At 37.2% G+C, this 16,261-nt stretch overlaps 1 protein-coding gene across 1 annotated transcript in view; it reads left to right on the top strand.

The window, feature by feature from the left end:
• Positions 1 to 12,694: 12,694 nt before the first annotated feature.
• The window catches only part of STAC (SH3 and cysteine rich domain), a 198,787-nt gene continuing 195,220 nt past the window's right edge, over positions 12,695 to 16,261 (top strand). The window contains exons 1-2 of the mRNA XM_032459291.1: positions 12,695 to 12,815; positions 13,370 to 13,408. Coding sequence (XP_032315182.1) covers positions 12,783 to 12,815; positions 13,370 to 13,408 — 72 coding nt within the window. The 5' untranslated portion in view covers positions 12,695 to 12,782. The remainder of the gene's footprint in view (positions 12,816 to 13,369; positions 13,409 to 16,261) is intronic.

Here is a 16,261-nt window from a genome sequence, read left to right as displayed (position 1 = left end):
ACACACGTAGATTGAAAGAGAAAAGATGGAAAAAGATATTTCATGTAAATGGAAACACCAAGAAAGCAGGAGTAGCAATACTGATTTCAGACAAACAGACTTTAAAACAAAGGCCATTAAAGAAAGATAAAGAAAGATACTATATACTGATTAAAGGAGCAATACAATATGAAGATATTACACTCATTAATACATATACTCCCAATATAGGAGCACCTAAACACATAAAGTAAATACTAGCAGACATAAAGGGAGAAACTGATGAGAACACAACCATAACAGGAGACTTTAAGACCCCATTAACATCACTGGACAGATCTTCTGGACAGAAAATCAGTAAGGCAATGGAGATACTAATTGATACAATATTGGACTTGGTTCATATTTTTAGGACATTACATTCCCCCAAAATAGAATATACATTCTTTTCAGGTGCGCATGGAATATTCTCTAGGTTAGATCATGTACTCAGGCACAAAAGAAGCCTCAATAACTTAAAAGGATAGAAATTACTTCAAACATCTTCTCTGACCACGATGTCATGAAACAAGAAATCAACCACAGAAAAACAAAGGAGAAAAAACAGACAGAATGGAGATTAAACAACATGCTACAAAAAAACCAATGGTCGACGATGAAATCAAAGACGAAATTAAAAAAACACTTTAAGACAAACAACAATGAAAACACAACCACACGGTATCTGTGGGATGCAACCTACCTAAAAATACAAATAAAAAGATAGGCAATTTGAGGCAGCAGAGGAAAATCTCCTTTAATGAAAAAGAATATGAAAATGAAAATTTGCATGTGTATATATGAATGGGACATTATGCTGTACAGCAGAAATTGATACACTGTAACGACCATAGTTCAATAAAAAATTTTTAAGTAAGTTTAAAAAAATTAAAATGGCTGACTTACTGGTCACAAAGTAAGGCCAAGGACTACTAATAAGGTTAATGGTAGATTATCCTTTGGATGGAAGACTGAAAAATATGTCATATGCAAGAAAGAAGGATCTCCAGGGAAGGATAAATAAAGGTTGGCGTTAGAGCTTAGAAAAATAAAAGGAGGAACGCCAACTTCTGTTATATTTCTGAAATTTAGCATGACTCTCTAAGAGGACTGGAGTACATTCAAGAAAGGTAGAGAGCTTTTGAAACTGTTATCCAACATTCAAAGATGATGTTGATCAGCTGGTGATTAAGGTCAACTCTTCAGCCTGGCATATAAACCCTTTGCCTCATTTTCCTGTATTAAATTATCAGTGTTATTACTTGTTACTCCCAGTGATTTTCATTCTGAGGCTGCTGCCTGGTCTCCCAGGATACTAATATTTATGATTGTCAATGCCCATACCATTGCTTGTGGTGCAAGTAGCGGCTTACTTAAGCTCATCAAAAATAGATCCATTCTTCCTGTACTGAGTATCATTGCCTTTGTGCTTAAAATTATAAGAGGGAGCTTTAGTATTGGTGCTATGATACTTCATAAATCTCTGGAAAACATCCTAGTCCAAAAGTGAAACCAGTTTTTCAAGTGGCGATGATAAAAAATAACCCAAATCTCCTAAACAGCAGAAGTATGGGTTTTTTGTTTTTGTATTTTCACTTTCATTTTATTTTTAAAATATGCTTAAAAATTAAACTGTTCTAAATGGCTGAAAGTGAAAAAGATATCGGTCTAATTGCTCTCCTTTTTATACCTGAGTCCCATTGGCCAGAAGCAAAAATATTCAACTGTTAGCTATTTGTTCAGGTGTTTATATTAACATTTCTAAATGCTGTGTTTACATTGCTATTTGTGGATTTAGACATTCAGATATTATTTATTAACTTACTAATATTAACTTACTAATTAATTAGGATTTAGCCAGAAAACCTGCCCACCCCCACCATATCTTCTCTATATTGCAAATACATTTATTTCATACACTCTGGTTAAGTCAAATTCAATAGTCAATTTCAGGTGATGAAATATGATTACCTTTTGTACACTGTAAAACAATGTTGTTTTCTATGTACTTATTATAAATTCTTCCAGAATGCGTCCCTTTTCTATCTAATCAAAGACACTGGACAAATTATCACCTTTTATTTTTTCCTAAGGACTTTCTTTTTGAAGACCACTTTGTTCCCTCTCTAATCTATTAGACTGGTTATTCTTTACAATGTGGACACACATTGTTTCAGAACTGTTCTACATTATCCAGTGTTGATCCCCCTTTCATGTATCCTGTTTTCCCATTTCTTGATTTATTCCTACGTCTTAGTAAAGTACATCCCTCAGAAGTTTTTTAAAAAGAGAGGTGCTTAGAAGGTAAACTGACTCTTTCCATCTGTCATTCTATTTATTTTAGCCTTAAACTTGAGTAGTTTGGCTGAGTATAGAATTCTAGGATGGAAATGATTTTCTTCAGAATTTTGGATGCACTGTCCTTTATCTTCCAGGAATGCTGCCAAGAAATCTGAAAACTTATTAATGTATTACTTCTGATTTCTTCTATTTCATACATTTTTATCTATAAAGATTTTAATGTTTTTACTTAGTTCCTCATGTTCTGAAATGTCTTAATAATAAGACATTTATTATTAAATGTCTGGGGGTAGGTTCTTTTTCTGTTGATTAGTGGTAGACAGGCCCAGCATGGGCCCTGTAAATCCTAAGACGTTGTCTTATTTCTTTAATTCCTCCCCCCATTTTTACCCAATTCTGTCTTTCTAATAGTTGTATTACCCTTATCTTCTGGATTGTTTTATAATTTATTTCTATTTTTCATTTTTGGCCCTTTGTTTACATTTCTGGAATTGCTCTTAGTTTTATTTTAGCAATTTCTATTATTTTTAATGCTCAAAATTCACTTTTCCTTCTCTGAAGCTCTCATAAAAATCTTTTTTTTAATGGATGCAATTATCCTCTCATCATCCCTTTGAGGACATTAGAGGTATTGTTGCTCTGGCTGTCATCATAATCGTTCTTTTCCTCTCTTCCCTTGATAGTCTTTGTCTCCTCTGAGTTCTTTTTTATTTGTTTATAGACTATTTATCAAGTTGGAGGCTCTTCTCAACCTGATTCCCCTGGATGGCCATTTGTACTGAAGAGTTATTTTCCCTCCCATCCTCAATCTTTAAATACACTGAAAAATTAAGATACCAAGAACGCTTTTAAAGAATAAGGAAATGGCCGCAACCCAACCCACAAACCCCAAACCATACCAAAAAATTCTGCAAAATATTCCCTAAGGTGAAAACGCTGACATATCTGGTTGAAACCTACACAATTTGTAGTTCATCCTGGCCCTGAAATCTAGGCATAGCCTAGCCTAGCCCACATAGTAGTAGGAGTACAGAACCATCATATCAATATAAAATATGAGGCACCGGCTTAACTGCTGGCTTGGTGTGGTAAGGAAGCTGATATTAGAGAATGCAAAATGCAAACTCATGTTATAGTGGAAAATATTTAATAAATAGTAACCTGCAGTAACTTGGTAGGTAGACCGAACTAAAAGTAATTGGATGCATTTGGCCAGGAATTATAAGAAAGATATGAGCTACAGTAATTGGCTAGTTTGAAAGCAGAAATGAAAAAAGATAAATAGATTTCAGAAACTTGGTATAATATAGAGCAGCTGATTTCTTTTAGACTGAAAAGGTAAAAGATAAAATTAATAAAGTCTTAAAACTCATTAAATTTAATCTGTTGGAATAGACTGAATTAAGGGTATGGGCTTTATGTCTAATATTAAAATACCAAAGTGAATTAAGAAGTCTCAAAGCAAAAATAAGAATAAGGTCATAGCATTTCTGGAGTCGTTCACCAGCTCTAAAGTAATCTAGTTTAAAGCTAAAGAGATATGAGGACAGAAAAAGCAAGGAAGCACAATTTGCATGAAGAACAGGTTCTCAGAAAGAGCTTTTAGCATGTGAAACTTGCTGGTATGAAATAGACAAGAAATCTACTACATTCTCAGAGTCTTGTATTATCAAATAAATCATGAGGCTGTATTTAAGTGTCCTGTAACTGAGTCTTGGATGCCTACCCTTCCTGAGCAGAATGCGGGCTGGGGGAAGTTGTGTACCTGCTGAAGAGTGTGTTCCCCAATACCCACTTCTGAGATACCCAGGAGGAGAAAGGTAAAGGAAGAACCCCACAGAGTGGGGCCAGGGATTACCAAGAACAATGGGCAAGGAAGCTCTTCCCAAGAGAATTGTCAGGACGTATGCAAGGCATCACTCTCCACCCTGGAGAAGGCCCTACACAATGTTGTCCCAGCTAGCCAGGAAAGGGTTACCTTTCATGTTTTCATAAGTTCTTATGAAAATAAATCAGAAAACTGACCTTACAGAAACTCTTATAGTTGAAATTTCTCTTCTCAGTTCTGTTACATAACATTTCTATTAGCCCTAGGCGATGCTTATTTTGAACTTCACTGAGATTCAATATAGCGTGTATGTAAGTGCTATTTTCTGGATGATGTGTTCCATCATTGATTCCCCCAGTCATAAGGAACCTGCTATACTGAGCTAGAACAAAGTTATCTTGATATATGGAGCTGATGACAATGAGAGTAATCCAGGCAAGTTAATAACTTAAAATGCAATATTCTTTGGGTATTTGTTTAGCATTTACTTGAATAAGTCATTAAGAATCTAGTTTTACATGAACAAAAATTGCATACGTATTTCCTTTTCACCAAAATAGGGAATTTTTGTATCTTAGATATAAAACATACTTTAACATTTGTATTTGTCTCTCATTTCACTTTTTTTCACCCACCATTTGTATTTGGATAGTGTTATACTCTCATAATCAACCAAGATAAAGTTAACTTACATGAATATCATTATTGAAATCATGTTCAAATTGTGTTTGAAAGTTTCTTCGTGGCTTTCACATTGGAAACTGGTTCTGAAGATATGTTCTCCCCCCCCCTTTTTTTTTTTTTTTTTTTACTGATTTTCCAAGCCAGGTGTCAATTTGGGAATCAAATGAAAAATATTAAAAATTCACATATTAACATAACTTCTTCCTGAAAATATCTCCACGGCATGTGGTAAGCCACATGGTTTTAGGCTATCACTGGATTTTGTGCACTGAATTCAAGTGATAGCCAAAGAGCTGCCTGCCCTGGTGATGCTATCCTGATGGAAAACTCCTCTTCAGAAATTGGCTATTGCTAGCAAAGGTTCTTCGTTTTTAATTCTCACTCTAAGCTTCTGCTTACTTCAGCAGGATGAGTTCCAGATTACATTTTGTTAGTTAAGAATTCTGGTTGGAGAAACTAACACAACACTATAAACTGACTATATTTCAATAAAAAAAAAAAAGTTTAAAAAAATTAAAAAAAAAAAAAAAAGAACCCTGGTTGGAAACCTAAGTTTATATCTACAGAGCTCTTGTGTTTCTATGGAGTAGTCTCCCCAAGGTCACTCTTCTGGCTTATCCTTCAACCTGCTCTTGGCTCCCACTCTGCTCACTGGGCAGAAGCTTAGATTTGGAAATTCCTAGAGAAGTTTGTCTTTAACTGACCTGCCAATAACCTTTATTTAGCCTCTGCCATGTACTGATTGATGCCCAATGAAGACAGTCCCAGACAAGAGCAGCAAAGACAGCAGTAAGTCCCACAACTGACACTGAACGTCTAAACCCATTTAGTTGCTTCGTGGAAGACAAGTGAGGGAAAAACTAAGACTTGTTTTCAGATATTTGCCTGAATGATCTCATGGAGGTCAGTTGAATAAGGTTTTATATACATGAAAGTCCCTTTGCAAATAGAGATGCTGGCTTATTGTTAAAGCCACCAATGATAATTTCAAATGTCTGTCCTCTCTACTTGTTTGTCATCTGTCAGTAGAAATGGAAGTATGTTAGAAAAGTTATCAGATATTATGTGAAAATAAATAGTTTGATGGTAAACCTACCAGAAAAAAAAACACAGGCAAACATTTTCTGACATAAATCTTAACAATGTTTCCTAGGGCAATCTACCCAGGCAATAGAAATAAGTGCAAAAATTAACAAATGGGACCTAATTAAATTTATCAGCTTTTGCACAGCAAAGAAAACCATAAGCAAAACAAAAAGACAACATACGCAATGGGAGAAATTGTTTATAAAAGATGAGACTAACAAAGGTTTAATTTCCAGAACACATATAACAGCTCATACAACTTAAAAAAAAAAAAAAAAAAAAAAAAACCCCAAACAACCCACTCCAAAAATGGGCAGAAGACCTAAACAAGCAATTCTCTAATGAAGACATACAAATGGCCAATAGGCACATGAAAAAATGCTCAGTATCACTATCAGAGAAATGTAAAGCAAAACTACAAGGTATCACCTTATACCAAGTCAGAATGGACATGATTCAAAAGTCCACAAAGGATAAATGCTGGAGAGGCTGTGGAGAAAATGGAACCCTTTTACATTGCTGGTAGGAATGTAGTTTGGTGCAGCTGTTATGGAAATCAGTATGGAGATTCCTCAAAAAACCAAAAATAGGCTTACTTTATGATCCAGCCATCCCACTCCTGGGAATATATATCCAGAGGGAACTCTAATTTGAAAAGATACAAGCATCCCAATGTTCATAGCAGCACCACATATAACAGCCAAGAAATGGAAACAACCTAAATGTCCATCAACAGATGACTGGATAAAGAAGCTATGGTATATTTATACAATGGAATACTACTCAGCCATAAAAAAATAATGTCATTTGCAGCAACATGGATGGACCTGGAGATTGTCATTCTAAGTGAAGTAAGCCAGAAAGAGAAAGAAAAATACCATATGATATCACCTATATGTGGAATCTAAAAAAAGAAATCAAGAGGCTACTAATGAACTTATCTACAAAACAGAAAGGCTCGCAGACATAGTTAACAGTCTATGGTTACTGGGGAAAAGGGGTGGGAAGGGATAAATTTGGGAGTCTGAGATTTGCAAATGTTAGCCACTATATATATAAATAGATTTTTTAAAAGTTTCTTCTGTATAGCACAGGGAACTATATTTAACACCTTATAATAACTCTTAATGAAAAAAATATGAAAATGAATATATGTATGTATTTGCATGACTGGGACATTGTGCTGAACACTAGAAACTGACACATTGTAACTTGACTGTACTTCAATTAAAAAAATAGTTATTCCTTCAATTGAACAAAACAAACAATAAAATGCAATTTCGTGCTCTCTTCTGAGTCTATATATCACATTTATCAGATCCTTAGCATTTTTATCTTACAATAAACACCTTCCCTTTCATTTTCCTCCCCCTTAAGCTCCTTTTAGTAATGAAAAGCAGGGCATTGGAGGATAAACTTAAAATCAACCAAGAAAATGTTTTTACAGAGTGAAACAGACCAAACCTGGCTCAGTTCATGAGCCAGGAAAGATGTTTCTTTAACAGCTTGAACCAGGTCTATACAGAGGCTATTCTAACTCATTTATCCCACAGAACTCATAAAAAGGTTTTCTTGTTACTCTCAAGGTGCAAACTTGAATTTTCGAAATGGAAGGGTAAAATGGAAAATCATTTCAAGAAAACCTCTAACATTGCTGTCCATCTTTTTTTTTTACTGAAAGTTAAACATGTAAAACCTCATTTCATTCTGTGTCTCCTTTCTTAGTTATCAGTACCCAAAACAAGGCAAAAAACATTCATGGTTCAGTGAACAGAAGGATCTGCACTGCAAAAGGGTGATAGACTGGCTTATTTCTTCTGCTCATTCTAGCCTTCACAGCAGCCCCTAGCTGGTGGAAGTGGTTTTGAGCACATACCCACACAGAACAGGAGATGGAGCTCTTCACTAACACGAACTCATGGTGCCTCCTGTCTCTTCGGATTAGCCTCATTTATTTTATCCTACAAAATTCAGAGACTACCAGAAATCAGGGCTGCCTCAATTTCCCATTATTTATGTTGGGGAATCAAAGTCCTTCCAGACTCAGGATCTATTACTTCAAAATGATGAGAACTTGAAGAAGCAGCTCTGAGTTCCAGGGCTGTGAGATTTAAAGAAGAAAGGGCAATATTCCTCACAAAGAAGCAAATCCCTAAGTACAGGGACACTCTGCAGGCAAACATTGCGCGCGCATATTTGTGGCAAAGGAAGACCTCAGCCCTCTTTGACAAGGATGACCGACAGTAAAATCAATGCAAATGTAGCTGTAAAACCCCTTCTCGTCAGACTGCTCCATCCAACCCCTTTTACAAAAGAAATAATGTAACCGCCCCTAGAATTGGCGGATTTAATTGACTGACGTTTGAGGACGGCCATATACATTCACTTCCCCTGTTTACCTCTCTTATGTATGCTCTTTCCTCTTCAATATTTGTTTTGTTGTTCAGCCTTGTTCTAGGTAATCTTTCATTCCTTCCCCTTTTTACTCTATTTAAACGGTAGTAAAAAAATTTTTGGAAATGAAAACCCCTCACCATTCATGGAAAGGCAGCAAAATAGCAGTTTTCATTATTATTCCTTCTGACAAAACACTAAAGAGACGAAATTCTTTTATACTTCTGAACACATGGGCTTGCTGGACCTTTGTCCCTACATGTAGCCTGTGAGGAATTGTGAAATTAACCACTCGTATATCGAAGAATAACCCTCTTTAGGAAAAGACTCGTTGGCAACTTTACCGAAACCACTACAGTTCAAAGTGGTTATCTGGGAGGTTCCCATTAGACACAACACTCTGATCCAAGGGAGCCTTGGAAATGACACATTAACTCATACTCTGTTTCACTCCTAGAGCACGCACTTACTGAAAAAAACGAGCAGCCGCTGCGGAATGCAGATTAGGATATAAACGGAGGTAAAAAACGCAGGTGAGACCCGTGTTCACATCACGTCCCTACCTTTCGAAACGCTAATGAACCCCAGGGGGAGAGATGATCTGTCTGTCTCGCCATGCAACCGCGGACAGCACTCACCCTTCCACGAAGCTTGCTAGCCCAAGACGCTGTCTTTTTGCAGCCTCTGCAAGAGCAGCGTGCTCTTTCCTTTTCTTCCAGTTTTGTCGATTCCCTCCAAGAAAGCTTTCTCTGTGTCCTATGGAAACAGTAAAACCAGGGGGGGAAATGGCTTAGTCGTTTATTTATCACCACTAAAAGGCAGGTAATAAATAAGGTAGAGACTATTTCCACTTTTTAAAATTGTTTGTTCAGGTTTAGTTCATGGAGAGACACTATTACGTACGTTTCCAGGGTACCACAAAATGATTCAACATTTTTAAAAGTTATACACTATTTAAAGTTATTATAAAATAATTGGCTCTGTTTCCTGTTCTGTACAACATAACCTGGTATTTTATACGTAATAGTTTACACCTCTTAATAGCCTCCCACTATCTTGCCCCTCCCCCTCCCTTCTGATAACCACTAGTTTGTTGTGAGTCCGGCTTTTTTTTTTTTTTTTTTTTTTTTTTTTTTTCTCCCCTCTCCTGGCCTCGTCGCCCTCCCTAGGCCGGCCGCCTCTGCAACCACCAGGAGAGGTTCCAGGCTGAGCAAACCTTGTCGACAGGCTGAACAATCCTTGTCCGCAGGCTGGGCAAACCTCCTCTGCAGGCTGCGCAAACGGCGTCTTCCACCTGCCATGGCGGAGTTCCTCTTCCGGGACACGTGAAAAAGCCGCGAGGACCCCAAATGGAGTGGCTAGCGAGCTGCCTGAGCGGACGGGAGCCTAGAGCAGCCAGCTGGCAGCAATTCAGGCGGCGGCACCACCACCTGCGGGGTCCTCGCGCCTGGCCACGCCCTTTTCCCCGCCGGCGGGTTGTGGTAAGCTCGTTTCTTTTTCCGTATGTTTTGACCAGTTTGTTTTCTCTTTTAGAGCCCACATATAAGTGACATCGTACTGTATTTGTCCTTCTCTGACTTACTTCACTTACCCTCCGTGTTCATCTGCGGGATTGCAAATGGCAAAATTTTATGCCTTTTTATGGCTGAGTAGTTTTCCACTGTATAAATATACCACATTTTCTTTATCCAGTCATCTGTTGATGAATACTTAGGTTGCTTCCGTATCCTGGCTATTGCAAATAATGCTGCTATGAACATTGGGGTGCACATATCTTTTTAAATTTGTGTTTTCATTTTCTAAGGCAACAAACCCGGGAGTGGGATTGCTGCATCACATGGTAAGTCTATTTTTAGTGTTTGAGGAACCTCCATTACATTCTCACCAACAGTTTTGGTGGGTTCCCTTTTCTCCACACCCTCTCCAGCGTTAATTACTTGTGTTCTTTTTGATGATAACCATTCTAAACTGGTATCAGGTGATGCCTCATTGTAGTTTTAATTAGAATTTCTCTGATATTTAGTGATGTTAACCATCTTTTCATGTGCCTGTTAGCCATCTGTATGTCTTCTTTGGGAAAATGCTTGTCAGGTCTTATGCCCATTGTTTAATCGGATTTTTGGGTTTTTTTTTGTTTTGTTTTGTATGAGCTGTTTATATAATTTAGATCTTAACCCCTTGTCAGTCATATAGTTTGCAAATATTTTCTCCCATTCAGTCGGTTGTCTTTCATTTTCTCACTGGTTTCCGTTGCTGTGCAAAAGCTTTTAAGTTTAATTAGGTCATTTTTGTTTATTTTGGCTTTTATTTCCTTTGCTTTAGGAGACATCTAAAACAATTGCTACGATTTATGTCAAAGAGTGTTCCACCTCTGTTTTCTTCTAGGAATTTTATGGTTTCTGGTCTTACACTTAGGCCTTTAATCCATTTTGAGCTTACTTTTGTATATGGTGTTAGAGAATGTTCCAATTTTATTCTTTTCAGTGCAATTGTTGGGTTTGCCCAGCACCATTTATTGAAGAGACTTTTCTCCAATGTGTATTCTTGCAGGTGGGAACTATTTTCCCTTTAATGAAAACACATTCCAGGGAACCCACTGTGCAAATGCCTGGCAAATTTCTCTTACTATTTGGAGAGGACAGAGGATGTCACGTCCTGGGGACTCATTGGGTCTCCAGCATTCTTGGAGTGATGAGGATAACGTTTGAGTGGGAGTTTTACAACAGATCTTGAAGCTGTTAGGGCAGATATTTTCAGGAAAGTGTTTCACATGTTTTTTTAATTATAATGACTTTGTTTTGGAAAGAAATTCTGGTCCATTCGATACTGTGAGTGATGTGATCTATTTGATTTGTGACAAGCTGAAACTCAGAGTTTCTTACATTGAATAACGTGATGCTTTTTGGAAATGAATGATGCAGAGTACTCATTGTGGATGTACATCACATAGCGTCTTCTTATAGTTTAGTCTCAGTAACAATTTACACCTGATACCCTTTCAGTGCTGTTGATAAGGAAGACCACTTAAAGGAGATTTAGGCAGTCAGGTTTGAGTTAATGGCATTTGTTGGTTCTATTATATAATAAAAAAGAAAGTTTATTTTTAGTTCCTTTTCATTTAATTTATGTGAAAAAATAAAACAACAACAAATTGTGAACCTAAAAAGAGGTTTCAGAAGGCCTTCGATGGAGTACATGTTAGCATTATGCTCTTGAATTCTGTTGAGGATTTTTTCTGTTTAAACTTTGGTTGGAGTGGCTCTTAGATTGTGTGGTTCATTTAGAACTTAGTAGAAGAAAATTAAGTACCTTTTCTGAAAACATGTGTTCCTTTTATATAATAAGGTATCTATAATTATCTCCTTTTATATCAGCTGCAAAAAAAATGCTTGTAATTCATCACAATTTATATTGGCTCATTATTCCATATGTTTATGTTCTATTATTACTCCTTTAGGAATTCTACTTAAAGTTTAACAAAATTACAATGAAAAAGATTATGCGAAAACTGAATATAAAATAATATCTTTCTCCTTTCTCAAGGAGCGATACTGTTGATGGCTTCTAATAAAAGTAGGTTGTGAAAGTTACTATGAAACCTTTGCCCATCATTCCAATGGTTTCCCCAGGTTATGTCAATATAAGGCTATTAGGCATCAATTGACGGGGAAGGGATTTGAAACGGAGGATAGAGAGGTGTCAGGAAACTTTTTAGGTTTTTACTCACAGGTGCCCTTAAAAGGCAATTCTGGTTATCAGTAAGAAAGAGGTTAACCTGAAGAGCTTTCTGGAAGGGAAAATACCCATATGTGTACTTTAAACATGTGATGAGGATGATAGCCTTTTAAAAATAGTTTGGAGTCTTGAAATGTTCCAAGTCCAAGCATTTCCTTTTTCTTTAACTTTTTTTTTTTTTACTTTATTACATTTTGGTGTGGGGGGAGGTAATTAGGTTTATTGTTTTAAACAGAGAGCTGGGGATTGAACCCAGGACCTCATGCATGCTAAGCACATACCCTAACTACTGAGTTTCTTCTTATATATGAGAAAAATAAAAATATCAAGGGATTAAATGACTTCCTCAGTATCCCTATAGCTGAGCCAGAACTGGAATGCACTGAAACATTGTTTTTTGTTTAATTGTTTTGGCTTTTGTTTTCAAATATCACAGATTTCTGAACAAGCATTTGGGAATTCTGATAGTAATACAAACTTAAGGATTAATGCAGCTCTAGTTACCTTTAGTCAGAATCACTCTGAATTACACTGAGACTCACCTGCATTAGAGCTGGAAAAATAAAAGTGGAAGTAAATGTCTCCAAATCATGAAAATCTGCTGTTCTGCAACTGTAGAATGTTCCATCACTTCTCTGTTTATCCCAGCAGGCCCTGCTAAGAAAGGCCGCGTCTGACCTGTGTCTGATCTACACAGCTGCATGTTATAAAGTCAAAGTAACATGCAGAGGATTCAATGATCTTCACCGTCATTCTGTTCCAGAGACAGGTATTTAAGTCCTCAGTAAAAAGAAATTTGAGAAAATTATTTGGCAACATAAATGCACCCACCTGTATGTGCTAACCTGATAACCTCACATCCTTCCTAAGAAATAATGACAAATTCAGAAGAAAATGACTTTATGTCAAAATCTCGATGCTATTATTTACAATACTGAGAAATTAACAAGAATAAAAAGCAAAATAAAGTATTTATGAAATATGGTCATTTGATGGAACATTCGGCAAACAAAAATTTATGTAACATGAGAAAATGCAGATGTCCATTGTTAAAGAGCAGAGAACAAAATAAAACAAAATATTAGAGGTTGTGTCCCTGAATAATGAGGATTAAGAGATTAAATTTACTTCCAGTAAATTTTTCTGCATGTTCCCATTTATCTCCATAGAATAAACGTATACTTTATTGTGTAAACAACAGTTTGCTTAAAATTGAAAAACAGATGCAAGAAAATGATAGGAGCTGTTAAGGGCTCCAGTGCAGGGTGTGGTGGAAAGGGAAAAATGTGTACAATTACAACAATGCTGTGCTTTTGGTTTTAGGGAGCTGGAGGACCTCGCTCGGAGCCATTGAAGTTCTCGGTAAGACTGCTACTTCATGTTTAATTCTGCTCTCGTGTTTAATTCATGGGAAAAATGAGATTTTTATTACTCATTGTTACCTTCTCATTTTCTGTTCTGCCACCTTGCCCCTTCTGTCATCTTCCTGCTTTCCTTCCATGTCATGGAGACTCTTGGAGTTTGGAAAAAAACTCTAACTGAAGTTTGGTGACAAACTCACGGTATTTGGTCATTCCATTTTGAAAAGATTAAACATGGGTCTAGGGAGCCACGTATTCTGGTCAAAATGATAAAAGTGCAATAAACCCCTCCTGCTGTGTGTTTTGAATTACATGATAAATCTGTTAGTTCGTCCTATTTATGCCTAATAACAGAGACGCCTCGGGAAACCAAGTTCCTTCCCCAGGATTGTTTTCAGATAATCGGTGGTATTAGATAGTTAATGTTTCAGAGAGGGAGGCTTAACTGTTGGCTTTTCTGTGTGTTAAGTCTCATGTCTCGTAGCTTTTTGTGACTTTTGTTTTTCTCCATGTAGCTTTACATGGTTGGCCCACCCATTGCCAAACGCTTGGCATATGTTGTAAATCAGGTGTTGGTAAAGTTTCTCTGTAAAGGGTCAGATAGTAAATGTTTCAGGATGTGTGGTCCACGTACAGTTTCCTTTGCAACTCCTCAAATCTGCCAGTTTGCAGCCCAAAAGCAGTCATAGGGGATATGTAAGTGCTTAGACACGGCCGTTTCTAATCATGGTTTACGTATGAACACTGAAATTTGAATTTCACATGATTTCCACGTCATGAAATACTCTTCTTTTGATGTCTTTTCAGCCATTTAAAAGTAAGAATCATCCTTAGCTCACATACTACAGAAAAACAGATGCAGGCAGGAATTGGCTAGCCAGTCGTGTTTCCCTTACCCCTGCCACGAATCAGGCAGGAACAAAGTGGTGGGCAAAAAATCCGGGATTCTGCTGAGTACAACCTGGCCCTGGTCCTCAACCTGCTCTCCAGCAGACCCTTCACTGTATTGTCACCTGGACACATCTTCAGCGTACCATCACACTGCACGCCTTTGCTCTGTGTGTGGTACATTAAAAAATGGCCCCAGTTCTTCCTGTTCCTTCTGTCAGGAGATGAGAGAGGGAGACTATACTTACTCGTGCAGTCTGGGCTTGTGAGTTTCTTTTGCCCATAGAATATACCCAAAGTGACAATGTGCAAATTTAGGCTAGCCTTTTTCCCACTTCTGCCCTTGCTCTTAAAAAAAAATCTGTGTGTGTTTGATGAAATTTTGTGTCATAGTTAATTCATATGTAATTAATATAAGTATAAAATATAATGAATAGAATATGAAAATCAAGTAGTGTCGTTCTAGAAGAAATTGAGATCCTAAAAAGTTGAAGTGACTTTTTACAGTAGCAATTTAGAAAGTCAGAGGCAGTGACATGCCTGAAACACATATTAAACTGCTAGTCACTACTCACAAAATCATCTCACCATTTCAGAAGAAAGATGTGGAAAATGTTAGTAGTAAGGATTTATTATACCTGATTTTTTATTAGATGGTTTAAGAAGAAGACACACCATGATTTAAAAATTTGGCAAATACATAGATATATTATAAACTTGATGTTAAAATTGCAGTACAGAACACCCATTAGACACATCTTTGGTGAAGAAATGGTGCTCAATGTACTGTTCAGGGTAATTTTCTTTTCCCTAAAAGAATTGCCCTCCATAAAAAAAGAGACATCATGTACCTTTTGAAAGGCATCTTTGTAATAGATTTTGTTCAGTTATATGAGACTTGGAGTTCAGTAGAATGGAACATTCACTCAGTTTGCAACCGATATTTGCCCCTGTGTTAGAAAAATTGACAAAGTTTGTTGAAACTAGAAATCCCTCAACTCGGTTATAGTGAAGTTTAAGACACTAAATGAAAGATGGACATTCTTAATATGATATCTTAGGTTGGATTCCTTAGAAATAAGACCTGAGACATGGATTCTTGTTTTCAGGGTTGTATTGAGAGGTATACTCAAGAAAAAGAAAGTGAAGGAAGCAGGGTGAGGTATGGGGCAGTGGGGAGAAGGGGATGTTAGGAGCTAGAAGAGGAAGTTATGGCAGCTAGAGTGGAGTTTCAGCCTGATCTCACGGGGAGTTCTGTAACATGAATTGTGCCACAGAAATTATCCCGTCCAGAAACAGGGGCACCAGTCTTTTTTTTTTTTTTTTTTCCCCCACACACATACTCACTACATAAGATTTTGGCCAAGATGAGGCAGGGTCTTTTGGGTCAGTGGCTTCCATTTGGTAGAAGGCAATTTTGAGATCAGGGAAAGGAGCAGCTGTGAGCCTTTTAGGAGCCCAAACTCAGAGTCTACAAGATGAGTATATATTAACCTAGTAAACGTAATCCCAGTGGGTCACCAGTAGCATCCACTAAAGTTGGTTTCTAATCGGACCAAGCAAGGGAAACTGCACAAAGTTGTGTGCAGTTACACTTGAGCACGCCACCTCCTATACTGTTTGCTCAGAGTTTATTTAGAGGTGTTCCTGCTTTTAGAAAGTCAGGACAAACCACATTCTCCAAGTGGAGAGCAAACTAATTCCACTCAAGTGATGGATCGTCAAATCCTTCTCCTTCTGGTTGGTTCACTGTAAGGCGGTCTTTCTCTACTAGAGGCCTGACCTTTTTCCGGCAAGCTTTACTGTGCCACTCCCATGCCCTGTAATCGTATTTGTGCCTTTGCTCATGTTTCGTCATCTGTTCGGAGGACAGTTGTTTCAGAAGCTCCATTTTGTTGTTCTGTGAGTTACCTCTAAAATCCTCTCTGTCCTCTTGTGCTTCATGTTTCATTTCCATGAGAATGGA

The sequence above is a fragment of the Camelus ferus genome, chromosome 17, assembly GCF_009834535.1.
Source record: "Camelus ferus isolate YT-003-E chromosome 17, BCGSAC_Cfer_1.0, whole genome shotgun sequence".
Lineage (NCBI taxonomy): Eukaryota > Metazoa > Chordata > Mammalia > Artiodactyla > Camelidae > Camelus > Camelus ferus.
The sequence above is the reverse complement of the archived record's forward strand: the minus strand, read 5'-3'. Positions and strand labels throughout refer to the sequence as shown.